Source organism: Argiope bruennichi, chromosome 4 (assembly GCF_947563725.1).
Source record: "Argiope bruennichi chromosome 4, qqArgBrue1.1, whole genome shotgun sequence".
NCBI classification, from domain to species: domain Eukaryota; kingdom Metazoa; phylum Arthropoda; class Arachnida; order Araneae; family Araneidae; genus Argiope; species Argiope bruennichi.
The window spans coordinates 70,798,595-70,818,230 of record NC_079154.1 but is presented as its reverse complement, the minus strand read 5'-3'; the positions used below and the strand labels follow the sequence as shown (position 1 = coordinate 70,818,230).

Sequence of the window (19,636 nt, the reverse complement as noted above, 5' to 3'; positions counted from 1 at the left end):
TTTAATGCAAATTTAATAACAAAAAATTTAAACAACTCAAAATAAAAGTATATTCACCAGAAATGAAAAATTCACCCAAAGAAAATTGTAAATATTTCATTTTCTTATTTTACTTTTATTTCATTAATTACATCTTTTTTTCTTTTTTTTTTAAAATCATGTGGGACTATGATGTTGTTTTGGTTTATGATGTTTTTAGCCTCAAAATGCACATGCAGAAAATTTATGATTTATTACTTTTAAGGCTTTTTTTTTTTTTTTTTACAAGTCTGTAAATGTTACAATTATTGAATGTTTTATTAATTTTCAAATTACTTAAAGTAACTGGGTAATAAAAAATTTACATTAAATTTAGTTATTTTGAGACTATATTTTGTATTAAAGAGTAAAAAATTACTGCTTTGCACTTTCTCAAGTTAAAAATTATTCAGCTAAATACTTATTTAAATAGATAAACTGATTATTAAAGGAGGTTATATACAATTAAATGCAAGTAAAATATTTTCTATGTATACAAAAAAATGTTATGTTTATTTAATAATAATATAATTTTATAAATAAATTCTTACTATTTGCAGGCTTACAACCCCATTCATCGCTGCCATCACCACAATCATCTTTTCCATTACAGATTAGTTTATTAGATATACAACCAGAGCTGTGTACACAACGGAAAGAATCTGCGTCACATGTCACTTCAGCTAGAAAATGACAAATATATAAATAAATTAATTATAAAATTTCACAAACAGCAAAATTACTTTTTTCAAGTAAGCAATCACAACAATACAATGTAAAAAGTAAAACTAAATTTTAATATAATACAAATTAACTTGAGATTTAAGAGGTTATTTTTCTAGAGAGAACTTATAAATAAAAGTAAAAATAAAATATAAACTTGCTAAAAATAATTTGGCAAAAAAATATAGGATATTATCTTATCACCACAAAGCTGTAAATAGTTAAAATAGGACTAAAAAGTAAAATAATCTTTAAGAAATAACAATAATTACGGTTGCAATTTTCTTCATCTTCTCCACCGGGACAATCAATCTGATGATCGCATAACCAAGAGCTCCAGATGCAAGTTCCTAAATTAAACAAAAAGCATTGAAGATTCAATAATGCACAGACAAAATATCAAGACAATAATAAGATACTGTAAAATATTATTCATTTTACTTACTATATAACAAAACTATTGATCCAACATTTATTGCTAATAATATGATTGAGAATTCACAATAAAATTAAAATTTTCTTTAGATAATACTTTTCCTAACTAAGTAATTAATTATCATTACTGCATAAGATATAAAAAAATAAGCCAGGCTCATTTTTGTTACAGCCATAATTCACTAAATAAAAAGGAAAATAATATGGATTTGAGCACTAATATTAGAAAAGAATATCGTATTCTTTTTTTATAATTCTTTAATGACCATATTTTGTATAATATAATAAATACACACACATGTATGAAGGAAACATACATAAATATGAAAATATTATCTCTATTTCATTTTAAGATTAACTCTACTGAATGTCATTGAAGTTCATACCTACAGTGATCTTATAATGCAGTGTGCCAAGCACAATTTAGAGCTAGCATTTATTGGCACTCAACTGCAGAAATCTCAAAGTTTTGATACAACTATTTGCAAGCAGATTAACACACATAAATCTATCATAAAATATTGTCATAAATGTCTGGATGTTAGCATAGTGATGTATATTAAGTATTCAGTTAACCATGTGGTCTTCTTGGGAGGAACTAGCTGTCAATGATTTAAATACCACATGGTTTCAGGGTTATTATTAGAATATTTTCTTTTTTATACCAGAAGCAAACTTGAATAGCATGAACTATGTTGGCTGTGATCTTGGCTTTCTGCCGAATATTATGTGTATTATTAAAAAGAATAAATAATTATACTTCCATGTGTAGCTCTCTAGGCCTGCTACACTTTGAAATATTTTCTTGGATATGATTTACGCATTAATGTGGAATTGCCTTTGAATTTCTTTCTGTTAGAACTTCTTAAGCTAATCTTAAGAAGATTTTTATAAACTTACAGATACAGTACAATAGTGTTTTGAATGAGTATCTGAAAATTGATGAATTGAAATATTGATAAATCAAATAATTTCAGTTGGCAAATCTAAGTCAGCATTCCATGTCCAACACTAGCAATCCCTGAAAATGTACTGCCCCTCCCCTTTCCTAACCAATGGGATTGTATGATAAAACTCATTATTTGTAGTGTATTAGTTTTCATTTTTAGTATATCAAGTTGAAGTTGTTGTACTGTACACAATAGTGAATAAGTATAAAAGTATTATTCTCACTATTTCCAATTAACTAAAAATAAATAAAGAAAAAGTTGAAAAATGATTCTAATGGATCAATCTTAGCCTGGGAATATGGAATAGTATATGCAACAATATTAAAAAGAAATGACGATGCAATTATAAAATTACAAGTACACTTGAAATGAAGATGGGAGTTTACACAGAAAGATTATGAAAATGCTAAGAAACCAAGATTCAGACACTGCAATTCATGCACAATCCATACAATTCATCACCAAGGACAACTAAGAAGTACTCTTTGATTTGTGAAAAAGCTCTTGAAATGAACAAGAAACAAAGGGACAAGGCTGTGTTTCAAATCTAGATATAGAATAAAAAAATAGATATCCAGAGTGAAAAACTGCCAACTAATGCTGAAAAAATTAAACATTTGGAAGTTTAAAAAAAACCAATTTGATAAAAAAGATGGATTTAAAAAAAAAAAAAAAAAAAAAAAACCATTTACAATGCAAACAAGGTTGGTTTGCACTGGAATGAAGTTTTTATGAATGAAGAAGCTGAATTAATTTCTATGCCAGCATTTGATTTTAAAGCAAATAAATCACATATCATTTCTACAACATACAATGACAAAACATAGAAAATCTAAAAATTTGCAATACTTAGAGATAATAAAGAAATTGCCAGGCAACTACAAGGACCAAAAGAATTCATTGATGTACACAGAAATTTTTATAGAATGGTATGACATTGTATTAATTTCTGAAGTTAAAAACAATAAATTACATCAGAAAATTCTGGAAAAATTTTGCTATTGATACATAATGTACCAAGGTAATCCTCAACCATTACACTGATAAAAAAAAAAGAAAGAAAGAAAACTTTTATATAATTTTTTTGCTTTCCAATGTGGCTTCAGTCCTTCAATAAAAGGAGCAGATGATTGCTAAAATCTTCAAATGCTACAGCAGAACATTTGAACTTCAATGCTATGTATACTCCAATAAATGAAATATGTGAAATACAATTCAACTATCGTATATTGAAATTAATTTAATGGATACTGTGTACATAGCAAAGAGCAGCATGCACAGATTAATTATATCTTAAAAAATAAGCACTTTAAAAGTTCAATTTAAAACTAATTTTTCATTACAATGATTTTGTAATTCACATTTAACTTTGTAGAAAGTAAAACAATAAGACATAAATAACAACTAATTTATAACATCTAAATTTTTAATATAAGGTTATGTTTTTCAGTTACAAACTATGAAATGAAATTTTAAGCATGTGCAAACATCAAAATTCTAATATTTGATTCTTTAATTAATTACTTAAAATATTATTAGAATCATTTATACTGAAATTGATTTAAAATTTTGTTACCTGATTTACATCTGAAACGATTTTCACCACAACTCCCAGGGTTTTCTGTAGATACTGGAGATTTTGGAGTTGTAGTTGAAGATTTGTCTTTTTCATCTCCTGCAAATGTGTCATAGTAAGGTTAAATTTTTTTTTTTTTTTAAATAGAAAAATCCTTATATCAATATTTAACATAAAACATCTGCCTCTTTCAATGAATACTGCTTACCACACATATCTTCATCTGACATATCACCACAATCATTGACACCATCACATCTCCACCAGAATGGAACACATGATCCACTCTTACATTTAAACATCCAATTAGAACAATGCTCAGGTGCAGTAGTAGGAACGGGTGTTGTACTTGTTGTAGAACTTGTAGTAGATGATGCTAAAAAATTTTTCATTTTTCAAATAGAATTAATCATTAATTAACAGAAATAATATAGCTATATAAGGTAATTTTTCTGCAAGTATAGATAATCAGTATGAGACAAGCATTCTCAATTCCACATTTTTAATAGCATGAATTATATTACTTGATCCTCTAGAAATTATAACACAAAATATATAAGAAAACCAAACAAATGTATTAAAGATTTTTTTTCTGAAATTTAAATAATTTTCATAAATTAATTTTTCAAAATTATATTTACATGAAAAAAAGAAAGTAATTCCTTTATAATTTAATCCTATATGAATATATACTGTTAATTTTATTAATTCATATCTATGCTGCACAAATACTTTTTTGTAAATGAACATATACAGAATAAAAGATTTTAATCAAAAACTTACTGCAATTCACTTCATCAGTTCCATCACCACAGTCATCCTGAGTGTCACATTTCCAGGAGATAAAAATACATCGCCCATTGCCACATTTAAATTGCCAAGACTCACAAGATACACTTTCACAATCTACTTCATCACTGCCATCACGACAATCAGAATCACCATCACATCTCCAAGACATTGGCAAACATTGCTTACTATTTTTACACAAAAATTCATTATGTCGACAATTCTTTTCAGGGCCTAGAATATTTAAAAATTAAAGAAACAATAATTAATATAAAAAAAGAAATAATAATACAATTTGTTACAATTAATAACAAATGTATATAGAGAGACAGATATAGATAAATAATGGAAATAATAGAAGAAGGATGTGATCTGAAAAAGAGTTAATTTAAAATTTAGTTAAAAGTATTAAGGAAATTAACTCACATTACAAGATAGTCATTTCTATGATGAAATGAAATTTCTTTCTAAATACTAATCTTCATTATAAAGAGAAAAAAATTGCAACATAATTATTTTAAGTTCCAGATTTACTTTTGAAGTTTGTATAAAATTAATGGTTTTAACCAGGGATTGAATAAAAAAAGTACATTTCAACAAATAATGAAGATATGATAAAAAAATTTCAACATTTTTTGAGTATCATCTCACAGTCAAAATTATACATTAATAAAAAGCTTTAATTTATTTTAAAAATATGTACATTTCAATAATGAAAATTGAATTACAATTTTAAATATATTTTATCTCCTTACCAAGATTAAATATATTTATGTTCTTGCTTTAAAAATCCAAAACCCAAGTTTAACTAATAAAAAGTTTAATGGAGAGTTATAGTTGATTGTTATTTTATGATTTGAAGTTAATTTATTTATCTCAAAGAATTTTTTTAGCATACATTATTATATTTCTAAGTAAATCGCTTACTTGTGCAGTTAGCTTCATCAGAACCATCATGACAATCATCATCAAAATCACAAACATATTCAGCTCTAATACAACGCCCATCACGACATTTAAACTGATTAGCAGAGCAGTTAGGATAATCTAAAATAAAAGAAATAATAATAGCTCTTATAAATCTTGGAATGATAAATACTAAGTAAAAAGGTTTCTCATTTTCTTTTATATAAAATGTTTAAATTATTTCTATAATTTCTTTTATGAATTATAAAAACAAAAAAAAACAAAAAAAAAATTAAAAAGCATTAAAAAAATTTTTAAATAATAATTTAATTTTCATAATTATGGGATTTCTCTGGATGAAAAATAGTTTATGAATATTAAATGAAATACAATTAAACCTTTAGACTGGAAAATTTTAAGATAATTTTAGTTGAGTTTTCATTTTAAAAGATTTACATCTTAAAAAAGATCAATATTCGCTTTTATTTTCATTTCAATATTAACAAAAATTTAGTTAAATTAGAATAATAGACTTACATAATAACCTCAGATAATAGTTTGAAAAGAAAAAAAAAATTAATTAATAATTTTACAAGACAGTTTTACTTACTGCAGTTTTGCTCATCTGACATGTCCCCACAATCATCATCAAAATCACAAACAAATGTTGAATGAATACAATGCCCATTTTTACATTGGAATTTTCCACTATCACATGTGGAGTCTATAGATGATAATAGAGAGAGAAAAAGAGGATTTTAAAATTCTATTCATCAAATTTTTAAAGACAACTTTTTTAAAAAATCATACAACATTAAGCTTTATTCTTTCACTAACTTTATAAAATAGATTATAAAATAGATATCCATGTATAAATTTAAACTTACCGCACTGCTTTCCTTCATCACTATAATCACCACAATCATTAGAGCCATCACACATCTTAGTCTTTGGAATGCACTTGTGGTTAGTACACTTAAATTCATCATTTTTACAAGCAACTGAAGCTAGGAAGAAAGACAAACACAATGGTAAAATTATAAATTAACAAAAAAAGGAAAAAATTGAAGAAAAAAATAAATTTAAATTACAAAATTAATTTAATAACAAAAACATTAAAATTACTAAATTAGCAACTAATATTAATAAAGGAAAATTTGTAAACTTTCAAAGCAATTAAAATGCAAAAAATTATGAAATATTAGATAAGAGAGATGAAAACAAAATTTAGATTTTTGTCAGAAAAAAAAAAACTATAAATATGAGTAAAGTAAACAAGTTTTCTGGCACAATACACCTTTATAAAAGAAGACAACTTACTTCCATTATCGATACAAGTTCCATTAGGCAGCATAAAATTTCCATCAGGACAAGAACAGATTTCAGACCCATTGCTGAGTTTATTTTTTATTGACCAATCAGGACACAGGCATACATGAGATCCATCAGGATATGGCACACAAAAATGTGTACAGTTTCCATTTAAAGGACCACTGCAAGGTCCAGTACCTAAATATAAATAAACATAAATGTAATACATCCATTTAATTGCAGTATTATAAAAAAAATTAGCAGACTTTCAACTAGTTTTGAGCTGAAGCTTTATAAATACTCATTTCATACAATTAAGAAGAAAATTTATTCTCATTCAGATTTTCATTTTACTTCATACTTCATAGAATAGGCTACTATTTTATACATGTTGGCTTTATACTGCACTGCATAATTTAAAATTTACTAAAGTAAAGGAAATTCCAAAAAAATAGAAATTATAAACACTTTAAAACAAATTTTATAGCTTCTAATTTTAATGCAGGGAAAATAAAAAACACGTGAACTGTAAATTATAAATACATAAATCTTTAAAATAGAAATATTAACATTAAAATGTACGCTTGGTTCTTGTAATAATAATTTAAACTCTTTCTATTATTCATTTCTTAATAATTAGATTAATATTCAAAATTTTAAGATGAAAGAATCAAAACTGATAATTTTAAGTTTGAATAAACACAACACTGTGATAAAGAACTAATTTCTTACATTATTATAATAACTATGGCTTTTAACTAAAATAAGTGTATTATATCTCCCAACAATATATAATTCTAATATTTATGTGTATATGTGCATGCACATAAATCTACAAAACAGTTTATTAGATCCAGAAGTATAAAATTTGACATTGATATCTTTAGGATGTTAAAATGCATACTAGAAAGGAAGGGGTTGATTTTTAATATTTTGATTAAAATATTTAATAAAAATTAATCAAAATTTCATTCTTTTTCTAAAAAAATTGGAATACAAACATTTTTATCTTTTTAATAATATAAATTCATACAACAATATTTTGATTGTTATAATGAATCTCATATTATTTTTGCTGTTGTTGCACACCTTTCAACCTGATTTTTTCTTCCATTATCAATGATCAAGATTTGAGACATTAGGTTATTTTTCCATGTTTAGTAAACTTCTACTTGGTACATAATTTATAAAGCAATTTATGATAATGATAATTAAAAGATAAATTCAAAAATAATTTTAGAAGAAAATTGTTTAAAGTTTGTCCTAAATTCTGTTGGTCACTTCTGTAATGTAACCAGAAGGATTAAGATATATGACAGCCTTTTAAGCTGGAACTTTGCTTGTTTTATAGTATATAGAATTTTTTATTGAATAATTAAAATTTTTATTGAATAATCCTTAGAAATATTGTATAAATCATGTAATATATTCTGTAATGCATTCTAGAGCTAAATGATTTTACTCTGTACCATATTTTTTATGAATATGCTTTGATTCAAGTATTTAATTGGATTAGCTGAAATTTTATAACTTTAAAATATTTTAAGTGAAAAGGTAAGAAAATAGAAAGTACAGGGCACAATGAACATAATTCTGTAAAGCTTCTAAAATAATATGAAATGCATATCCCTCAAAATAAGTTTAAAATAGACTAAGAAATGCATAAAAGACTTAGTAAAAAATTTTCAAAATCACTTGGTGTCTAAAGGTAGCTATTAAGAAATACAAATAATTACCTTTTTGAAGTCCAGGAGCAAAAACTTTCATGTCCATGGCTCTTCCTGAAGTAGAAACTAAAGTATTCATGCCAGATCCATCGTGCTTGTTAGCCATAACAATGGCTTCTTTATTCCAATCATCAAAATAGATCCAATCCTAATATAACAATTTTAATTTGCAATAAATTGATTTTTTTAAAAATACATACAGATTATAAAAGCAAAAATTAAAACTTAAAAACTTTTAGGATTAAGCATTAATCAATCTTCAAATAAACTGATATATTGTACATTGTTCAGGGTGAAAATATATATATTTTTTTAATTTATAAATAGTCAACCATCTTTAAAGTCTGCCAAATATTTTAGCCTTAGAGCACAAAGTTCTAAAACGTTATAACATAATAAAGACTTTACAGCTATCAAATATCAAATCCTATGCAAAAATCCTAAATCACATTAAATAGTAATGTATGAAGATTTATATCAGAATATGATTATATCTTATATGTGTGACAATTTGATCATATTTGTTTAGCACCAAGCATGATGAATATAACACATTTCATATTTATTCATTAATCACACTGCAAATAAATGAATTTTCTCTATATATTTTCTTAATTAAAGAAATAAGTTTTCAATTTTTAAATAAAAAAAATTAAGTGAAAAAAGCTAAGTCATTTTCTATTCTACTGAAGACTAAAAGTGAAAGAATTGAAATTCCCTCTTACTTTATATACAACCACAGCAAATGGATGAGGAACAAGCTTTGTATCACTTATAATGTATTTGATATTCTTCCCATCTATATCAGCTGATGCAATATAATCCTTCTTAGCATCAGTCCAATAAATTTTATCAGTTGACAGATCCACTGTCACACCATTAGGCCATGTAACATATGAAGAATCGAATAAAACTTCAAAATGAGAACCATCCAAGTATGATCTGGAGACAGATGGCTTTGTTTGGCTCCAATCAGCAACAAAGAGGTACCTTAAAAACATCATTTCAGCTTAATCATTTAAGTTAAAAAATAATAGTTATTGTTAAAAAATAAATTAAATATAGCCAGATTACAACTTCCAACAAAAGGGAAAAAATCAAACTGAAAATTAACTCTTCAACCAACTAATTTGAAAAAGTTCTATTCTTCACATAAAGTCTTGAAGTAAATAAAGAATGTTTATTCAAACAATTCTTGAAAATCAAAAGCGAGACAAAATATTCTTTTGGAGATCACACAAATTTATTTGCAACAAAAAAAGTACTTATTTACCAATTATGAAAAATATTTTGCTTTTTGCTCAGAAGTGAAAGTTAGTGTATAAAAATTGCAAATAGTTTCATAAATTTATAAATACATTACTAGTAGTAATATACTGGAAATAATTTTTATATCACATTTTTAGTATTAATAAATTTACTACAAATGAATTTTAAAAATCTCAACATCATAATAAAAGAAACCGTGTTTTATGACATATGATGAAATAGCAGATCAGCAAATTATTTTCATTGTTAAATTCCTTTTTTTTTTTTTTTTTACAAACAAATATTACTTTGAATACTATTTACTCAGTATTGAAATTACTTTTTACACACTTTATGCATTTACTGTATATAGCTTTTTTTTTTAAATGAAAAATAATGTTACTTCATACTTATTTTTATTTTAGTTTTGTTAAACAAAAGCATAAAGCACAGTACATTTAATATAAATAAAATATGTTTTCAATTTTTTTTTAAAATTATTTTTATTTACAATTTTTTATTCACTTTTTTTTTCATTTTTTTAAAATGTATTTCATTTACAATTTTTTTTTTTCAAATCAAAATTATACAACTGACTAACTCACATAAAGTTATATCTAGTTACTTGTATAAAGTTTAGAACCACCTGACTGACCTGAACCATTCTATAGTATAAAAGATATATTTAAAAAAAAATGCAGAAACTCCCCATTAATATATTTTTAAGAAACTGAGATAAAATGACATATAAATGGAAAAAAAATGCATAATCAAAAATATAGAAAGCAATTATAATCATTACAATTTTAATATTACTAATGTAAATTTATTTAAAGGTAATAATTTCAAAGTTTTTAAGATATTACAAACATCTTACAATAAAGTATTGAAAACAGAAATAAAATTTTAAAATTAAACAGTTATTTAAGAAGAAAAAATAAAACCCTTTTATTGAATATCTTGAATCTGATTATGCATTTCTCAGTTTATATGGTTTATGTACATACAGATATTCAATCAAAAAAAATGTTTAACCATTGCACTACTTATTGATTGTCTAATAAAATTAAATACAGTATTACAAATTGAATTAAGCTCATTTCATACCTTTTTTTCATTAATGTTTTGACAAATAAAAAAAAAATCCAAGTTTTTAATGTTTTATTTTTCCTGCATCTTTTATTTAAAATAGAAAAAGGAAATGTATGATATGCTCCTAGCTTCCAAGGAAAAAAATTTCTGCCTTAAAAGGGAAGATAAATAATTACTTAGGCAGGAAGATTTGTAAATTTTAGTAAAGGCAAAACCAGTGAATAACTGAAACTGTGCATCATATAAATAAAGAACTTTATAATTCCAAAAGTTATGAATGAATCGCAAGAAATGAAGCATAAATGAAAAACATATAAATAATGATTTACTATAAATTTGTTTTATTAATATGCCAGCTGATGATGGCAGATATTGACAAATGATACAAAAGAACTAAAAGAATATTAAAATAGATAGATTCAAAATTACTAAGCAGAAAAAAATATAAAAAACTGAAGCAAATAAAAATTGTAGCTACAATGATTGAAGAACTTAAATAAAAATTAAAATAACTAATTTCTTTTTCTATGTTAACATAAACTGCAGCAGTTTCCTCTGAAATGGATTAAACATTGTTCCCAACAAAAATATATCAATATAAGAAACTTAACTCAAAACTGTGAAAATTTGCTGCAAGAAATACTATGCAATTCTATGTATCAAATATTATATCATTAAAAATATACTGAAAGATTAATATCCATCAAATTACTCTGTATCCACAATTACATAACATATAAATAAGTTACCCTTTTAAAGGATGAAGAGCAATTCCTCGAGGCTTTTCAATATAAGTGCTGTTTAAAACTGTTCGTCTTAACTGCCCTACTGTGGAATCAGTTTTTAGCATTTCAATAACTGATCTTTCTCTGTCTGAAAAGTATATATTGTTGCTAACCCAATCTAAAACAAGGCCTTCAACAGATTTCATATTGGATTCGGCAATAACTTCATTGGATTTATCAGGATGAGTACAATGTCTCTGTAAAACAAAGAAAAAAATTAATGCATATTATAAAAAAATTCTTTGATTGGGCCATGCTTATAAATCATATTTAAAAATTTTGCCACAAAATTATAATTAAAAAAAATTTTAATACATAATAATTTATCCACATACTTAACAGTGAAACTGCTTTAACAATGAAATTCAAGAGTTTAAGACCTATTGAAATGACTTAAGTAGTTGAATTAGAGTAAGTAGTTATAATTAAGAAATTACATAAAATGTAATATTTTTTTTAAAAAAATGTAAAAAATTAAAATTTAATATTTGAAGATTTAATTTAAAAAATTTTACTATGCTTTTATTTATGAAACTTTTTACCTTATAAAGTTTAATGCATATATAAAACATATTATCTCCTTTTTTTAACACCTGATTGAGCCATGTAATATCTGACGTACAGAAAGTTTTCTTTCATTTTGAAAAACGTTCACAAAAATATTTCTTTCATTTGAGGAAACATTATTAACTGATGTGCTAAAATTTTATTAAAAATAATTTACAGATGAATTTCATAAGATTTCAAGGTCCTTTTTACACATTATAACAGGGATAATCATTTTTGAAAAATTGCTTTATTGTGTTTAAATGTTTCTGAACAAATAAACAAAAAGTTTGATAAAAGAAAATGCATACAAAAATTTTCTCTTCATTGGTATCTTGCCAGTATAAACAATGGTTTGCATAATTGTAATCCAATGCAACCACATTGTGAACATTCAACAATGGAATTTCCATCAATTCTGGGGTTTCAGAATTCAAATCCAATCTGCTTATACGGTGAAGTTCAGCCACAAGAATAAATTCAGCACCATCTGAAAAAAATATATATATAACTATCATAAAAATATCAATTCATTCTAAACATTTCAAGATATTTAAATAATTATATCTTAAACTGAGAGTGTTTTGTTCCAGTATTGAATGCCAAGTGTAATTAATGATGGAGTAACATTCAACCAAAAAGACATAAAAATTCTAAATATATTACATTTCTAAACAAATGAAAGACAAAACAAAAGTAAAGAATTCAGAAAATAAAACATAATCAGTATATTCACAATGCTTTGATTAATATTTCACATATAGCATCGGTTAACAATTTTTTTTTAATTATTCAAAAACAAATATTGTGATAGAAGATAAAACAGCATCAACAAAAACTCAATACTTTAACATAAAATCATATCATAGCAAAAATCACTCACTTTCAAATAATTAAAATTACAGTTTAAGTCATTTGCAATTAATTCAAAATAAATAACTGTAATAAACAATTTTTAAATTAAAAGTAAGGACAATGAAATTAATTTAATTTTGAAATGATAAATTAAAACATTTAATTATTAATAAATTAATTATTAAAACATTTAATTAATTTAATAAATTAATTATTAAAACATTTAATTAATTTAATAAATTAATTATTAAAACATTAATAAATTAAAACATTTAATTTTTAAATGATAACAACTAAAATAAGCAACTACAAATGCAATTATTTCCAGAACAGAGACTTAAACGCATACAGCAAGTTAAAGCATTGTTTTTTATTTTGTTTCTATTCAATTTCATACTCACAATTATAAGAACATAAAACTTACCTTCCACTGGACACAATTTTCGTTCAGGTTCATATAGGAAATCATTACCATCAGTGCAAGTATCCCCTGGTACTTTACGATAACTAAAAAAAATTGAATTGCATTCACACAAATTGTATGGATAATTATTAAAAATAAACTATCCTACAAATTTTAAATTGATAAAACAATAATTTAATTATTTTGTGTTCAATAAATGATTATATAAACTACTATACCCTTTTGTCCGATTATAATAACCTCCAGAAACACATGTTGTTAATATTTTATTTGGATCTCCTTCACTTTCATCATCTTGAATACATTTATTTGTCGATGGATCTTCTTTAAAACCAAAGTCACTAAAAAGGTGAAAAGAAAATTTCAATGATTCAGAGATTTTACAACCGCAAAAAATTCTAAGCATTTTTTTTTTTTTTACTTACAATTATTAGTTTATAAATACTTTTTTATAAGTTTCATGAAAACTATAATGGTGCCCCTGCTAATAACCAGACAATGGCTTCTACATATAAAATTTACTGTACAGATTGTCTGATTAAATGTGTATGTGTTAACTTGCATTGTATTAAAACACACACATATATACTTACACAGAGCAAACAGGGAAAAATAATACAACATAAAAGTGAAAAAGGTGTTGTATGTTATGAAAAATCAAGAATAATGAACCAAATTAAAAAAAAAAAATATGCATATGGTTAAACCTTTATCATATAAATTTAATCACAATAATATTAAGTCATGATGTATTTTTAACATGTTGATTAGAAAGAGAAAAGCCAGGATAAATTCTGCTTTAAAGACTTTTTTTAAGAAGTTGTTGATTGGATATCATATATTTATGAAACACGTTTACTTGCGTATCAAGAAAAAAATCTTACTGACATAGTGAAAAGAATGAACAAAAATACAAATGAAACAATATTTTCAAGCTCTGGAAGTCAAAAGCAGAATAATCATAATTTATTTTAAAATGATTTACCATTCATAATCTTCTCTGTCACAAGGACAATTTTCTATTTTTATAAGACGTTTATAATTCTGGCCATTGTAACAAGATGTATGAGAAATTCTTCGTTCGTATATTTCTTCTCGGCCCAATAAGCAAGAGCGATTTGGTGCATGTGGACTCCACATCTTGTAATCTTCAGCTTTGCAATCATGTTCTACAAGAAACAATGAAATTTACTATCTTTTCAATGCATATAAAATAGAATTAATCAATTGTTTAATACATTATCCATAAAATACTTTAAAAAATCTATTAGAGACAGTAATTTTTTTTAATTCCAAACTAACCCAATGTAATTCCAATTTGCTATAAGAAATCCTATCATAATAAAACAAATTTTTAAAAATAAAATACCAAGTAATAATATCAGAAAGGTGGAGCTGATAAAGAATAACTTCATATTTGAAGACAGCACACCGAATATAGTTGAAATCAGTTTTAGAAAACACTCCCCCCCCCCTCCTCCTCTTAATGAATCTATAACAAACATACACACATATAAAGAGGGAAATATAAATATATATGATCAAGAATGAATTTAAAAAATACTACTCAAAATGAAATTCTCATTAAACTTTTAGTAAATGACAATAATACCTCAAAAAATTTCAGAAACTCTAAATTTACCCTTATCTACTATGATTTTTGTTACAAGTTTTATTAATTTACCATAAAACTAAATGAATACTTTGAACTTTCTGTTCAATTTAACTAAACTTTTTTTGTTCACTTTAATCAACAATGCAATCATACTCACTGAAAACATGACGAAGATCCAATTTAACAAGCAGCCATTCATGATGATCCTTATTTGAACCAAACAAAGTAAATATGGTAGTTTTCTCTCCAGGCTCAGTCATTAGCCCATACACTCTAAATGGTTTGCCACCTTCAGGCAAAAATTTAATAGTCTCCCAAGTTTCACCATCATCTGTTGAATAGCTGTAGAAAAAAAATAAAGAATTAAGCATTAAAACTTACATAGTACAGGAAAATACAGTTAAGGAATAAATTCCATTTATTATCACTGAAATTACAAGTTTAAATATACATCAATAAAATTTTGTTTCTTAACATAATAAAATCTTCTTTAAGTTTATGAGTCTGTTAAGAACTATATATAGAGCAAAATGAGAAAAAAAAAAAAAATATTCTCATAGCACGACAGAATCCAAACATTTATCGAACTAAAAATTCAAATATCATGAATGAGAATTTTAATGCTATGCGTCAGAAATGTTTCTCCAAAATTAGATATTTATACATTTGAAATGCTAAAGAAAAATATCCATTTTAACTTATGACTACTAGGACTGCAGTTATTTCTTTTATTGCTTAAAAGAATTATTTTAAGCAATAAAAAGAAGCAAATTTCATCAACAGAGTTCAAAATTTATACATTTAGAATTTACAAAAAATTTAATGGCATGTATAAATGAACAAGTGCATTAGTTTCTTTTAATTTATTTTTATTTCAAGCTTGATTGTTTATGTTGCTTAAACTTTTTGTTAATACTTCTATTTGTTAATAAAACTGATTTTATAAATGAGAATATTTAAATTTAGAAACAATAACATTCATAGCATACATCACTTCATCAGTCTCTTGATGGCTGAAGGATTTTACTGCAACAATAATGCCTCCAAAATCACCAATCATATAAATATAGCTTCCATAAAGAACCTAAGTAAAAATAAAATTTATAAAAAAACTTTATAAGCTACATGCTTCATGTATATTATTTACAAAATTTAGTACAAAGGGTACAAGGAAAGAATTGCAATATGACACAATGAATTGCTTGAGGCTGTTTGTTGTTTTGTGCCGAGATACGTTCATACTTGTACAATAGCTATTGTGCTAAATTTGTGGGTTCAGTTACTCAATAGCAGAGATTATTTGAAATACTTGCTATAGCAATGTGGCCACGATTTGTAGCATAATTTCATACAGTTTAAATGAAGGCCAGTTCTTAGAAAAAATTATTCTTCAATTAGGTAACATTTGTCTACATTGTATGATTATATTCTGATGACACAGAGATTTCCAAAAGAGAAATTTAACTTTGGAAGACACTGAGAGGGTTGGAACGTCACAAATGTCTGTTGCAGGGGTAAACATTACTACTGAAAGGAAAATGATTGATGAAGATGGGTGAATGGCCTATCATCAGATAATTCGGCTGAAATACACCATCAATAAATTCATTTCTGTATAATAAATTACACACAACGAATGTTGCCTTTGGCTGTCGTATAGACCGAGTGAAGTGTGGACTATACAACATGTGACAAAACTTAGCTGTGTTATTATGATGTACCAAGCAAAGCTCAAAACAAAGCTTGGATCATTGATGAAGAATATACACCTGTTATGCCCAGAAAATTCTAATCTGCATAAAAGAAAATGATAGCTGAATTTTTCAAATCATGAGGAATTGTGAAGCTTGTCATTTTAGACACAGAGAACAATCGCTGAATAGTGACTACATAAAATAAAAAAAAAATTTAAAATCTATGAAGCAGAAGTTATAAATGGACATTTGGTTCCTCCATCATGATAAGGCTTCAGCCCACCGTACCAAAACCAGTACTAAATATTAGATCACTACAATATTTCAGCACCCTCCTTATAGTTCAAACTATGTTTCTGGAAATTCAACACTGCTCCTGCATGTAAAAACGAAGTTAAAAGTGATGCAGTCTCCCATGCTTCTCCTTCTGAGGACTTGAGACTTACTAGCCATATTCACTAATGCCCCCTCTCTCTAGCAAAACTTGTATAAGAAGTGGTTTTGGAACATGGTGAGGTATACTGAATGTGACAGGAATTATTTTGAAAAATTAAATACACAAAGCAGCATTGCAAAACATTCTTAGTACCTTTTATATGAACTGCATGTGACAAACTGTTATCTACTTTTACACTTAACAACACTGCTTTTAATGAACTAACTAAATTGTATTAAGGTTGCAAAAAATTAATGGATTAAACTATGAACTGTAAACTGAATCAAGAATTAAAAATTACTTCATTGCACCAAAATTAAATGGTCAATGTCAATAAAAAATTTTTAATCAGACAACTAATTCTAATAACTGAGAAAATTATAACAAATAAAAATATCAATATTAAACACTGTCCTGATAAAAATACAAGCTAAAATCATTTTTAAAAAAAATTCCATTTAAATTTAATGTAGCAAAATTGTTATCAAAAAATGCTGCAACTCTTTCAAATAAAAGCTCACAGTAATTTGAAAAAAATTCTCCCGACAGCTTTTCTTAGTTAAGTTCATTTAATTATTAACAATTATTTAAATTCCAATTAAATATATTATAATTAAAATAAATTTGATTTAATAAATTAGATTTAAACAATGACTCCAGAATTTCTCTTCACAAGGAAAAAATTTGTTAGACAAAACATATTCAGATTTGAATTCTTGAAAGGAACAAAAAAAAGCTCTGTAATTCAGTTATTTGAATTAAGATCATTTTATGTTTATAATCAAATTATATGCATTAAATTATATTATATAATCAAAAACTGCATAAGAACTTTCAAATATATTACATTTGTCTGCTTCTCCCTCTATTCAATCTATTTATATAAAACTTCCAAGAAAAATGTTTTTTAATATTTTAATTTTTAATTGACATACTCCAACTAATATCCTTTGAATTACCATACATACAACACCAACTAAATAAAAGTTATTTACAAAAGTTGTTGTAAATAAAAATTAATATCTAGTTTCTCAACCTAGTTTCCATAACTAATTTCAAGAACTAGAAATTTACCATTCTAAAATTCAAATTTTAAGAAGTAAAAAAAAAACTTAAATACTTTAGTTTTTAAAATGTTTCCCAGACAATCCAAATAAGCCATAAATTAACTAATTTCTGTCTAAAAAAATCAGCGACATCTACAATGAAGAAAATATTTCTTTAAAATGTATCTCATACCAAAATAAGAAAAAGAAATGGAGAATAAATGTTTTCAAAAAACTGTCCTGTACCATCTCCTCCATTTTTTTTTTTAATTTTGTTAAATTTTTAGAATTTAAATAATTGAAATTTTTAAAAATGCACAATAATGGGTATAATATAAAAGAAATGGAAATAAGATTGCTTGTAGTCTAAATACTATGGATTACAAAAATAATAAGATAAATATTAATCTCAGTAATAAATAAATATAATGATAAATTAATAAACTTTGTAAATTACAATTAAATTGTTTATAGTTTCTCAGATGAAATTCAATCATGTATACTTAAAACTTTTAATATACAAGGAGCCATAAAATAGGTTTCCCAAATGAAAGCAACTGTAGCTAAAATTTAACAATAGAACAGAATAGAACCAAATTTCAAATGCATACTATGGAAAGCATGAGAATCATGAGAATTTTATATATGAAAAAAACTTGTACCAAATAATGCTTATATTATATTAGAAGGAAAATCATTTCCAATACTTTCCAGAGTCAATTTGGTTTCATTCTGTCCATTAGTTTTGACTATAAGTCTATCGAAACTGGGAAAAGTATTTTAACATCATTTTGTATTTTTATATTAAAAATATTTTTTAAAAACTATGGTATTAATAAAAAATAATACATACTTCACGCCAAGTAACTCCGGCATCTGAGGACACAAATACACTTGGATGACCTTTCATGGATTTCCCCGCAACTCCTGTCATTCAGAATATTATAAAAACATTTTATTTACTTAAAATAAAATTAACAAGCACATGTCAAAATAACATCTTTAAAAATATCTGCACATTTTCTATATTAAATACAAAAAAAAATCATATATTGGAGCAAAATTATGGATTCAATACATTAAAATGTAGCATTTCTATACATTTAGTTGTTGATTCATGCATCTAAAACTTTATTTAATATTTTGATCCTGAAACACAGTTTGTAAATGTATGCTGAATGCAAACTATGCAAAGAAGAACATTTCTTTTTTTTTTTAATGCAAACATTTCAACTTGAAATTAGGGACTCATAATTTTAAAAATATTTTTTATAACTATAAGCAAATTAAGTTCACAAAAAATATCATTCATTGACTAATCAATATAAATCTTTTGCTAATATTCGTCTTTTCAAATGCTTCAATATTTATTATCTTTATTAATTAGCTTTACCCTCCCCCCCCCCCTGTTTGCAAAAAGCCGGCAATGGTCACTTTTTTTAAATTTAACATTCAATATT

At 25.1% G+C, this 19,636-nt stretch overlaps 1 protein-coding gene across 1 annotated transcript in view; it reads right to left on the bottom strand.

The window, feature by feature from the left end:
* LOC129965704 (sortilin-related receptor-like) overlaps positions 1-19,636 on the bottom strand; it is a 49,915-nt gene that overhangs the window by 18,302 nt on the left and 11,977 nt on the right. The window contains exons 10-28 of the mRNA XM_056079815.1: positions 19,030-19,103; positions 15,990-16,084; positions 15,158-15,342; positions 14,371-14,554; positions 13,604-13,726; positions 13,386-13,468; positions 12,418-12,596; positions 11,525-11,757; positions 9,161-9,425; positions 8,445-8,583; positions 6,718-6,906; positions 6,285-6,404; positions 6,008-6,121; positions 5,419-5,538; positions 4,486-4,725; positions 3,911-4,078; positions 3,703-3,801; positions 1,014-1,091; positions 570-701 (exon numbers count right to left, since the gene is read on the bottom strand). Coding sequence (XP_055935790.1) covers positions 570-701; positions 1,014-1,091; positions 3,703-3,801; positions 3,911-4,078; positions 4,486-4,725; positions 5,419-5,538; positions 6,008-6,121; positions 6,285-6,404; positions 6,718-6,906; positions 8,445-8,583; positions 9,161-9,425; positions 11,525-11,757; positions 12,418-12,596; positions 13,386-13,468; positions 13,604-13,726; positions 14,371-14,554; positions 15,158-15,342; positions 15,990-16,084; positions 19,030-19,103 — 2,820 coding nt within the window. The remainder of the gene's footprint in view (positions 1-569; positions 702-1,013; positions 1,092-3,702; positions 3,802-3,910; positions 4,079-4,485; positions 4,726-5,418; positions 5,539-6,007; positions 6,122-6,284; positions 6,405-6,717; positions 6,907-8,444; positions 8,584-9,160; positions 9,426-11,524; positions 11,758-12,417; positions 12,597-13,385; positions 13,469-13,603; positions 13,727-14,370; positions 14,555-15,157; positions 15,343-15,989; positions 16,085-19,029; positions 19,104-19,636) is intronic.